Below are 12,050 nucleotides of genomic sequence, written 5' to 3'. Positions count from 1 at the left end.
CGAGGGAGTCCTAAGCTTGGCTACACTCAAGGTGTGCAGCCAATAGCGGCAGGAGAGCTGTGTGTGCCCGTCAGCTGGAATCCTCAGAAATAAATGACCTGGTTTGCAGGGAATAGACGGTACTAAGAAGTCAGCAAAAACGTGGGTCTGTAAATCTGTGACCGGGACAACCTCTCATCACATGGCAGCATGAAGTGGTGAAGTCCCTAGGAGCAGTTCCAAATTGCACCTTGTTCTAGGTTTCCTGGGGATGTTAAACCATGTTCAGATTTTTTAATACACACTATAGATAGTATACATTCAATATGTTCCCCGTCCTTCATTTTTTTTTTATTTGTTAGCTAACCGTGTGGAAACAAGGATCACAGACCATACAGAGGACTGGGACTGCTTTCTACAGAAACTCCACTTGAAGTACGAGGTTTTATCCCAGCTTAAAATTCAGGGTTCTGATAGCGGCAAAGAGCTTTCAGTCTGTCTGCACACAGTGTACATAGTCACTCTCAATTAGAACCATCAGCCGCCCATTAAAAGGACGAGAGTGCAGGGCAGAAGTCACTTTCACAACACTGCAGTATCAAAAATAATGTGAAAGCACTTTCAAACTTCCAGCATTAACGATCAGACGATACCCTATGGATTATACAACCATTTTAATACATTAATTGTGGACACATCCGTCTTCCAGTAATTAGTAACGGTGCTCCACACTTGCCAGACTCAATTATTTACAGCAGTTCCTAATCTGATTCTATACTTGGACTAACATGGGACTTGTCCCAATTGCATTTAATATTTATCTGTGTTTGCTCCTCATGGTCTGCTTTGTCCAACTTGATTAGGATCCGAAACAGTCTATTTTGGTTTATCCAACCGCAATAGAGGTACAAAAGCAAAATGCTGCAGATGCTGGAAATCTGAAACAAAAACAGAAAATGCTGGAAGTACTCAGCTGGTTAGGCAGCACCTGTGGAGAGTGAAACTGAGCTAATGTGTCAAGTCTGTGCAGCCTTTCATCAGAACTGGGAAAAGTTAGAGATATAATCGGTTTTGAGCAAGTGAAATGGGGGTGCAGGGAGGTGCAGGGAAGGGGTGGTGGGGGGGGGGTGGGGGTGGGGGTGGGGGGGTGGGGGAAAAGAGAAGAACAAAAGGGAAGGACTGTGATAGGATGGAGAGTAGGAAAGATTAAATGACAAAAGATTTCATGGTACAAAGCCAAGGGGAGTGGTGGGACAAGTAAAGATGTGTCTGGAAGAGATGTAAATGGCAGGATAGCAGCTATCCCAACATAAAGTAAAGGAATTAACAACAAAGAAACAAGGTGGGGCGAGGGGATGGTGGTGGCGGAAAACAAACCAGCAAAAGAAAAAACACGAGAAAAGAAAAAAATGGGGGCAGAGGTTATGATCTAAATTTATTGAACTCACTGTCGAGTCCAGAAGGCTGTAAAGTGCCCAGTCGAAAGATGAGGTGCTGTTCCTCAAGCTTGCCTTGAGCTTCATTAGAACACTGTAGCAGGCCGAGGACAGAACAGTCAGAGGGGATGCAAGGCAGAAAATTGATCGACAAGAGACAGGAAGCCCAGGGTTGTACTTGAGGACTGAACGGAGGTGTTCCACAAAGCGGTGACGCAGTAGAGGAGACCACATTGTGAGCAGCGAATAGAGTATAGTAAATTGAAAGAAGTACAAGTAAATCGCTGTTTCACTTGGAAGGACTGTTTGGGACCCTGGATGGTGAGAAAGGAGGAGGTAAAAGGGCAGGTATTGCATATCCTGCGCATACATGGAAAAGTACTGTAGGGAAGGCGGGAGGCCCTGGGCCTGACTGAAGAGGAGACCCAGGTGTCACGGAGAGAATGGATCCTTTGGAATGCTGAAAGGGGAGGGGAGGGGAAGATGTTTTTGGTGGTGGCATCATACTGGAGGTGACAGAAATGTTGGAGGATGATCCATTGAATATGGAGGCTGGTGGGGTGGAAGGTGAGGACAAGGGGAACCTTATCATGGTCCTGGGAAGGAAGGGAAGGGGTAAGATCAGAAGTGCACGAAATAAATCGGACACGGTTGAGGGGTCTGGCCTTCTCCCTTTAACTGGAGTGTCTTGTGGGCTGAAGATATACTTGAACATGGTGAAGTACATGTTGCTAGGGGCTGAGCTGCTGATAATTCACAGGCAAAGCTCAGAATAGCATTTGCTTGGTGAGGTATGGGTGAGGAGAGAATAATTTCTTTTTAAAAAGGCTAAAGAAAGGATGGCCATTTACATCATCTTGGTCCCTTGTGTCTGTTCAGAATAATTCCATAAAACACTTTTTGTTTTAAACAAAAAACCTCCCTGGTGAATCTCAATAATTTAATCAAATCAAAGATTGAAAATAATGCTCTCTGCAGGCTGGCTCCAACTGGACTAATTGCACCTAAAGTGGTTATAAGAATATCACAGGGGATTCAGAGACTTAATGTTGGTCCACAGGGGGGCTTATTGAGCAGCGACTAGCTCTGACAATCTGCATGCTGAGAGCGTTACCACATCTAACCGCAGTGATCATGACCAGCGGGATGTCTGAATGACTGAGTGGGTTCTAGTGTTGCTGATACTTGCAATTCCAAAAGCAAAGCCCCGATGCAGGGATTCAAGCAACAGCTTTCATGAACTGCTGAAGGAAAGACTCTTGTTTGAACGCTGCATCAGGACTGTCTGAGGATCACAAATGTTGTCAACACTGAACGCTGTGAAAATATAATAAAGGTGGAGAAAATTGATTGAGAGTAAACTAGCAAGAAATATAAAAACAAAGTAAGTGCTTCTATAAGTATATAAAAAGGAAGAGAGTAGCTAATGTAAATATTGGTCCCTTAGAGACTGAGACGTAGGAGTTAATAATGGGAAACAAGGAAACGGCAGAGACTTTGAATAAATATTTTGTATCTGTCTTCATGCGAGAAGACACTAAAAGCATCCCAATAGTAGAAAATCAGGGGGAGAAAGGAAGGGAGGACCTTAAAGCAATTATCACTAGAGAAAAAGTACCAGGCAAACTAATGGGGCTAAAGGTTGACAAGTCCATTGGACCTGATGTCTGCATTCCAGGATCTTAAAAGAAGTGGCTGCAGAGATAGTGGATGCATTGGCTGTAATCTTCCAAAGTTCCCCAGCTTCTGGAATGGTCCCAGTGGATTGGAAAATGGCAAATGTAACACTTCTATTCAAGAAAGGAAGGAGACAGAAAGCAGGAAACTATAGGCCAGTTAGCCTAATGTCTGTTATTGGGAAAATGCTGGAATTCATTATTAAGGAAGTAGTAGCAGGAATTTTGAAAATCCTAATAAAACCATGCTGACTCTGCCTGATTGTACAAAAGGGAAACTCTGGCAAATTTATTAAGAGTTTTTTGATGATGTAGTGAGTAAGGTGGATAAGGGGAAACCAGTAGATGTAGTGTATTTGGATTTCCAAAAGGCATTTGATAAGGTGTCACGTAAAAGGTTATTGCACATGATAAGAGCTCATAGTGTTGGGGGCAATATACTAGCATGGATAGAGGATTGGTGAACTAACAGGAAAGAGAGAGTTGGGTTTAAATGGGTCATTTTCAGGTTGGCACTCTGTAACTAGCGAGGTGCCACAGGTCAGGGCAGGGCCTCAACTATTTACAATCTATATTAATGATTTGGATGAAGGGACTGAGTGTATTGTAGCCAAGTTTGCTGACGATACAAAGATAGGTGGGAAAGCGGGTTTTGGGGAAGATACAAAGTGTCTGCAAATGGATATAGATAGGTTAAGAGAGTGGGCAAAAATTTGACAGATGAAATATAAGGTGGGAAATGTGAAGTTATCCACTTTGGTAGGAAGAATAGAAAAGCAAAATATCATTTAAGTGGAGAGAGACAACAAAATGCTGCAGTACAGAGGGATCTGGGTGTTCTTCTATATGAATCACAAAAAGTTAGCATGCAGGTACAGCAAGTGATTAGGAAGACAAATGGAATGTTGGCCCTTATTGCAAGGGGGGATGAAGTATGAAAGTAGGGAAGTCTTGCCACAATTGTATAGGGTGTTGGTGAGACTGCACATAGAATGCTGCATACAGTTTTGGTCTCCTTATTTAAGGAGGGATATGCTTGCATTGAAGGCAGTTCAGAGAAGATTCAATAGGTTGACTACTGGGATGAAGGGGGCATCTTATGAGGAAAGGTTGAGCAGGTTGGGCCTATACTCATTGGTGTTTAGAAGAATGAGATGTGATCTTATTGAAAAATATAAGTCTCTGAGGGTGCTTGACAGAGTAGATGCTGAGAGGATGTTTCCCCTCGTGGGAGAAATCTAGAACTGGGGGTATAGTTTCATAATAAGTGATCTCCCATTTAAGACAGAGATGAGGAGGAATTTCTTCTCTAAGGGTTGTGAATCTTTAGAATTCAATGCTGGGTCATTGAATATATTCAAGGCCGAGATAGACAGATTTTTGAACAATAAGGGAGTCGAGGGTTATGGGGAATAGGCAGGAAAGTGGAGTTGAGGGCAAGATCGTATCAACCATAATCTCACTGAATGTGGAGCAGGCTCGCGGGAAAGTATGTTTTTTTTATGTTATGTTCTTAGATTATTAGTGAGGCTATTCTTGAACATTGGAATTACTAGACACAGAAAACCAAGGTCCACCTCACCTACCATCCTGGTAGTCACATGGTACAATAATGGATCTGTTGACCAAACATGGTAGTAGGTCTCTAGCAATTAGTCTACAGCAGTCCCAGTCTTGACTTGAGGAAAACCTCAGTGGTCAAGAGCTTTGGGAACCATAGGTTCTGTCAAGGTATTGATCAATGAAAGGCCCACCAGTTGACTGTGTGGAAGTGAATCCAAATAGAGGAAAAAGAAAGTTGGTGAAGGAATTAAAATTCTAAATCAGGGGTGGGGGATGGGGGAGGGGAAAAGGTAAAATGGAATTATGAACCAAAGATTTTGAAAGAACCTTCCTTGGTGAGTGTCAGTATACTTCCTGGAAACAATGGGAAAATTGTAATCTGGACAGGATTCAGGACATCATCAGGCACTCATTAGGAAAGGACTTCATTTCTCAGCATTCTTACTCTGCCCCATGAATGGATTCAAGACAAATCTCCTCTGCTAAACATGGTGATGTTTCTACAGTACCTGGAACTGATGCAGGAAGTTTTCAGTTAGCTTCCTGGTGTACGAGGATACGAGAACATAACCGTTCAGTTCCGCCAGCTGCCGCTCTGACGATTCTGCCCTGTTCTTCCCAATATCATCTTCTGTCAGGTAAAACTAGAAACGGGAAACAAATTAAATCAGGGAATTCTTTTACACTGTGACAGGTGCTTTTACTGTTTTAATATACTTGCCTCTGGAAACCTTACTTCAAATATGACCGTGAGGAGTCGAAGCAGATAGTGCAAGGGAAGTGTTCGCTCACAAGAGAGTTTACCAGTGACATGACTGGTGACACAATGGGCCGAAATCTTAACTCGCTCAAAATCCATTCACTCAGGATTAAAATTGAGACTTTCTTTCTGCCATTATGAAGAAATTAACATTTGACATAAAACCATATCACAATGACAAATTAATTCTAGGCATGATTTGAACTGCATATTTTTCCTCTAGATGGGTATACATCTATCCTTTCAGATGGATGGGTTTTCTTGGATGCTTGGTTCAACTGGTAGCTCTCTTGCCTCTGGGGCAGCTGGTTACTGGCTAAATTCCTACACTAGAACTTGAGTGCATAAACTAAACAGACACTCCAAAGCTGTAGAGGGAGTACTGTGCTGGCAAGGGTGCTTTCCTTCATTGAACCAAAAGGTCCCTAATCTGGTGGATGTTAGGCACTACCCAAAAAACAGCAGGGAATTCTACTGGTGTCCTGGCCAACCTTCTTCACTCAACCAATGTCATCAGAAACAGTTAAACTGGTCACTGACCTCATTGCTCAAACTTACATATACATCACATTTCAAAGAACTTCATTCCAATCGATTACTTTTTAACGTGCAGTCACAGTTACGTGGGTGAATGCGACAGTCATTTTGCACACAGCAAGGGCCCACAAACAGCAGTGACATGACTACTGAGTTAGTCTGTTTTTTGTGGGGGGCATTCTTTCAAGAAGAAATATTGGCCAGGAACTGTCTGCTCTTCCTTCAATAAATGTCTTACGAGTTTTAACAGCAGAAATAGGGACGTTCGCTGATGATTGGACAGTGTTCACAACTCCTCAGATACTGAAGCAGTTCCTGTCTGCATGCATCATGACCTGGACAACATTCGGGTTTCGGCTGCTAAGCGGCAAGTAACATTCATGCCACATAAATGCCAGGCAATGATGATCTCCATTAAGAGAGAATCTAACCATCTCCCCTTGACATTCAATGGTATTGCGATCACTGAATCCCCCATTATCAACATCCTGGGGGTTACCATTGACCAGAAACTGAACTGGAGTAGCCACATAAATACCATGGCTATAAGAGCAGGTCAGTGGCTAGGAATCCTGCAACGAGTAACTCACCTCCTCACTCCCCAAAGCCTGTCCACCATCTACAAGGCACAAGTCAGGAGTGTGATGGAATACTCTCCACTTGCCTGGATGGGTGCAGCTCCAACAACATTCAAGAAGCTCGACATCATCCAGGACAAAGTAGCCCGCTTGATTTGCATCCTATCCACAAACATTCACTCCCTCCACCACCGACGTACAGTGGCAGCGGTATGTACCATCTACAAGATGCACTGCAGCCATGCACCAAGGCTCCTTCAACAACACCTTCTACTACCTAGAAGGACAAGGGCAGCAGATGCATGGGAACACCACCAGCTGCAAGATCCCCTCCAAGCCACACACCATCCTGTCTTGGAACTATATCGTCGTTCCTTCATTGTCGCTGGGTCAAAATCCTGGAACTCCCTGTACCTACCCCACATGGACTGCAGCGGTTCAAGAAGGTGGCTCACCATCACCTTCTCAAGGGCAGTTAGGGATGGGCAATAATGCTGGTCTTACCAGTGATGCCCACATCCCAAGAACAAAGAAAAATAAATCCATGGGACGGCCTCCTAATTTAATGTCTCATCTGAAGCATAAACAAAGCAATTGTCTTCCAAAAGTAATTGACCGCACAAAGCGATTAGACATTCTGATAACATGATAAGATTCTATTTAAATCATAGAATCATATAGAAAATACATCCTTCTATTCTCTTCTCCCCCCTGTACGTATCGAGCTTCCTTTTAAATGCTATTCATTTCAAATACTCCATATGGTAGCAATATCCACATTCTCAACACTCAGAGTAAAGAGATTTCTCCCGAATTCCTTATTGAATCTACTAGTGAATATCTTATTATATTTATAGATCTTTTAACCAGCTAGTGGCTGTGCCATCTCTCTGACCAAGGTACCAATGAGTCCCACTCTCCTGTGCTTTCCCCGCAGTCTTGCAAACATTTCTTTTTCATGTACATATCAAATTCCCTTTTGAAAGTTACTATTGAATCTGCTTCCAACACCCTTTCAAGCAATGAATTCCAGATCATAACATCCTGATCTTCCCCTCCCCCTAACCCACCCCTCACCCACTGGCCTTTCTGCTAGGGATGAGATAAGAGAAATGGAAGAATAGTTAATTTTTCTTTGGTGTGTGTTGACTGCTAATTGATCATAAGCATTCAAGCCTGCAAGATTGTGGGAATCCCTTCAGGTTTAAGGGAACGACCACTATACCTGAGAGGAGAGGTCATTCCACTCTGCATCTCCTTCGTCGTGAACCGTAACCGATTTCACTCCCCCGAGGATGACGTTCTTGGCGATTTCCACACCAAGCCCTTGCATCCCAGAGATCAACACATTTGAATCTTTCATCCGTTTCATGGCTTCATGGCCCAGCACATATCTACAGGAGAGATTCAAAACCAACACTGCTCATTAACTTTCATTCTGTGTTCTTAAAGCTTCTTCTCCTCATCAGAGACTTTTCCTCAGACAGAGGTAGCAAGCAAACAACTTACTCCATTGACGCTCTTGAATTAGGCACATCTGATGGTGCAGGTAAGCCTCTTGCCTCTGTACTCACTCAATTACATCCAGTGAGAAGAATCTTTTAAAACCTTCAAGAATAAATTGATCATGGAGTTTTGGTCTGCTAAAGAACAGGTGGATCCAAATATGTAATTCTAATAAAGTGGGAGTGCGGGTAGATAAAGCCATGGACAATAGCCTTTTTGGATGTTAAAGTAGGGACATTGAGTAAGTGCAAATAGTTAATGATAAATTTATACAATATGACAATTGAGCCACAGGTAAGAGTGCAATTTTAGATGTTCTTTTTATTGAAAAAGATCATTCTCGGGATGTGAATGTTGCTGGCAAAGTCAGCATTTACTGCCTTTGAGAAGATATCAGTGAGCTGCCTTCTTGAATTGGTGCAGTTCTTGGTAGTTGTTTTTGATACAACTCAGTGGCTTGCTAGGTCACTTCAGAGGGCAGTTAGGGGTCAACCACGTTGGTGTGGGACTGCAGCCACATTAAGTCATCTTCCTTAAAGGGGAGTTAGGAACAAGGAAACATAAGTTAGAATTCATTCTCAAATCAAGTAGAGAGAGAGAGAGAGAGAGGGAAAGAACCATTGGATTAAGAAAGGGAGAATAGAGGCGAATCAAAAGTTAAAAAAAAGTTTTGTTTTAAATTTAAAAGAAAATCTCAATCAATTAAGATCTGAAAGAATGAGACTCCACACTTGTAATAGTTAACTTTCAGTGCCAGAGAGGTTGATTAGCAGTAATTAATATTTATCTTGCCATGAATAAGGGTATTCAGACTGAAATGAACAAGCTTTAACTTCCTGTGGCAATTTTAGTTCGTATCTACCTTGCAGATACAGGAACTTTACACTGTTCAATGGCAAGGCAGATGGTGTTTTCGTGAAGATAATTACGTGGCAGTGCATTTCAGATTTTCACGTTTAACCAGGCAATTGCTCTCACCTGATGTTGCTGTCCAATTTGCACATAAATACGGCGAGTGCCATTAGCCCCATCATTAAGTTGACAGGAAATTCTGCACCAATGGCTCAAATGGCTTGTGTGTGTAAATTTCTATGGTTCTAGGTCAGTGAGGCAATGGAAAGACATTAAGAGAACAAAATGATGTGGATGGAAAGTCATGAGAGAGACCACAGTAATGAGAAGGCATGAAAATTAAGAGAGGAAAAACAGCTGTAGAGACAGGTTTATTATTCCACATTGGTATAATATTTGACAGACTTATGGTACCATGGATGGCTGGATCTTCCAATTATTAATTCCCCAAGCCACGTCTTAACATATATTTGGTCAATTCACATACAATGGGAATTAAATTTCAAGGACAAAGCACTCAACTAATCAATCTTACATAAGCCATTCTAGTTCTCACCCTCACTCCCTCCCTCTTTAACACTTTTGTTTCTGGTAACTTAGTCTGATTTATTTACCAGAATGTATATTATTTTCCCAGTATACTATTGAATATCTATATACAGCACTTTAATGATTGATTCTGGCCCTTGAGACAGAAGGAATGTTGTTATTTTGTTTTTAATTGGATCCTGGATGAAAGGTCAATGCTGAGAGCATTAATGTTAGTGAATATCAGAAAGAACGGCTGGAATTTTATGTCTGTCCCAAAGAGCGGGCTGGTGATGGGTGGGGCGTAAAATGGAGTGGGAGGCTTGGCGGGCCCTTCCCGACATGCTCCCGCCTCCGCTGCCATTTTACACAGGGCGATGGCGGTGAGAACTGGCCCACCCACCCCAGGCCAATCAAGGCCCTTAAGTGGCCAGTCAACAGCCACTTATGGATCTCTGCCTGCTGCCACGGGGATTTTACCCTTGGCTGGTCAGGCGGCCCAGGCCTGAGAAAAGCTGCCTGACAAAGGCAGGCAGCTTTCTGACGGCCTGGGGGGGGGGGGGGGGGGGGAAAGGGGCACCCTGTGCCTGATGGAGGGCCACCTCCTCATGCCCCAATCACCCCAACACCCAACACGCCCCGCCCCCCCCCCCATCCCCCCAATAGACCACCCTTGCCTCCAGGGCCCGACCGATCACCCCCAGTGAGGCCCCAAAAACGTACCTTTTCCTGGGACCGTCCTTCATCTTCTTGTTGATGCTGGGTTGCAGTCCCAGTAGTGGCCAGTGCTCCTGGTGGCGCTGCTGGCACTAAGAGCTGCTGGCCCGCTGATTGGCCGGCAGCTCCATTAGGCGGAACTTCCTGCCTCAATGAGGTGAAAGTCCCGTCTCAGATCAATTAAGGGCCTAGGAACCGTAAAATGAGGTCTGGATCCCCAGGCCAGGTGGAGGCGGGATTGCCACTGACTTTTCAATCGGTGGACAGCTCTCGTCCGACGAAAGTAAAATTCCAGCCAATGAGTGAGGAATTAAATCAAGGATGATTGACCAGATAATCTGTTGTAGCCACATTGGCCTGAACACTGGGTAGAACTCCACTGCTCATCTGTGAAATAGCGTCATGGTATCTTTAGGTTGGGCTCAGTTTAACATCTCATCGGAAAGACGGCATCTCTGACACTGCAGCACTCTCTCAGAACTGCACTGACGTGTCAGCCTAGACTATGTGCTCAAGTCTCTATAATTGTGGTCGTGTATTCATGATGAGACAGGATGATAAAAGGACTAATGAACACAAATGCTTCAGGACAGTTACAATTAGTGTCCTATCCTGCGTGTGTGTGGAGCTAATTCTCACACATTGATTAGCAGCATCTCCATTCTACTCTTAATCAGCAAATGTTTACTCAGGATCTGGTGTATCCTGCTATTACACACATGTCTTTTGATCATTTACTGTACAACTGGGAATCACCTGCTAGGAACAGTAGTCAATGAAAAGAGGCTAAAGTAGTAACACTAGGATGGAATTAAGTCTGCACGCGCCAGAACAAATACATTTCTAAATGCTGATTCTAAAAAAATAGGGTTAGTTACACAATACACAGGATAAAGAAAAATCACAACAGTGCCCAGAAAATCCTGTGACTAAACCACAATATGGAATGTGCAGGAATGTGTTTTATCCATGTACATACTTAAAAATACACGGTCCAGATGAATCCTTAAACAGTTGTCATCTTTTAGATTTTGACCAACCTGTCGTGTATTTCCAGCATTTTCTGCTTTCATTTCAAAATTTACAGTGTTGGCACCTTTTTTTTTTAATATATACATAGGCAGCGTTCATCATTGGTACACTACTTATGACTCCGCTGGTTAATGTATATTATTGGGTGGGGCAGAAGGAGGCAGTTTAACCTGCGCCTGATCTCTGATCCAACTGACCTGGGAACATTTAATGGGGTGTGGTTAATGGAAAAACTGTTGTCTAAAACTAAAGCACCAAACGGTCATCTTTGTACAGTGAGTTTTATGAGAAATTGATTCTTCTATACTTGCTCACCAAATACAGGGCTGCCTCTCACTCTCATCTGCCAACCGCGTCTATTGAGTAGATTGCTTCAGAAGAGACTTCTCCACCTCAAGAAAGAGAGAGTAACCTGACACTAAACATTATCCAATCTTCTCCCCCTCACCTATTTCCCATAATATTTGGCATATGGGAAATCAGAATATTGCGGATGGCTCTGATTTAGAAGTCTATACTTCAGCTGTCCTGCTGTTCTGCCTACGCCACAGAGTTTGGGGGGGGGGGGGGAGGAGAAAGAGAGAGAATGCGAGAGCGAGAGCACGAGAGAACGAGAGAGATCACTAGAAAACGAGGGAGAGAGTGAAAATCAGAAAACGAGAGAAAACCAGAGAACGAGACAGACCGAGAGTAAACCAGAGAACGAGAGCAAACGAGAGAGAGCAAGCGAAAGAACGAGGCAGAGCGAGCGGGAGAACGAGGGCGAGCGGGAGAACGAGGGCGAGCGGGAGAACGAGGGCGAGCGGAGAGAACGAGGGCGAGCGGAGAGAACGAGGGCGAGCGGAGAGAACGAGGGCGAGCGGGAGAACGAGGGCGAGAGGAGAGA

The 12,050-nt window shown here is 43.7% G+C and overlaps 1 protein-coding gene across 3 annotated transcripts in view; it reads right to left on the bottom strand.

The window, feature by feature from the left end:
* Positions 1-12,050, bottom strand: part of LOC137380227 (ubiquitin-like modifier-activating enzyme 1) — a 360,351-nt gene that overhangs the window by 232,571 nt on the left and 115,730 nt on the right. For all 3 annotated transcript variants that reach the window (XM_068052057.1, XM_068052058.1, XM_068052059.1), the window contains exons 3-4: positions 7,755-7,923; positions 5,164-5,298 (exon numbers count right to left, since the gene is read on the bottom strand). In XM_068052057.1, the coding sequence (XP_067908158.1) occupies positions 5,164-5,298; positions 7,755-7,923 (304 nt within the window). The remainder of the gene's footprint in view (positions 1-5,163; positions 5,299-7,754; positions 7,924-12,050) is intronic.

Source organism: Heterodontus francisci, chromosome 19 (genome assembly GCF_036365525.1).
Source record: "Heterodontus francisci isolate sHetFra1 chromosome 19, sHetFra1.hap1, whole genome shotgun sequence".
NCBI classification, from domain to species: Eukaryota; Metazoa; Chordata; class Chondrichthyes; order Heterodontiformes; family Heterodontidae; genus Heterodontus; species Heterodontus francisci.
This window is presented reverse-complemented; position numbering and strand designations above follow the sequence as displayed.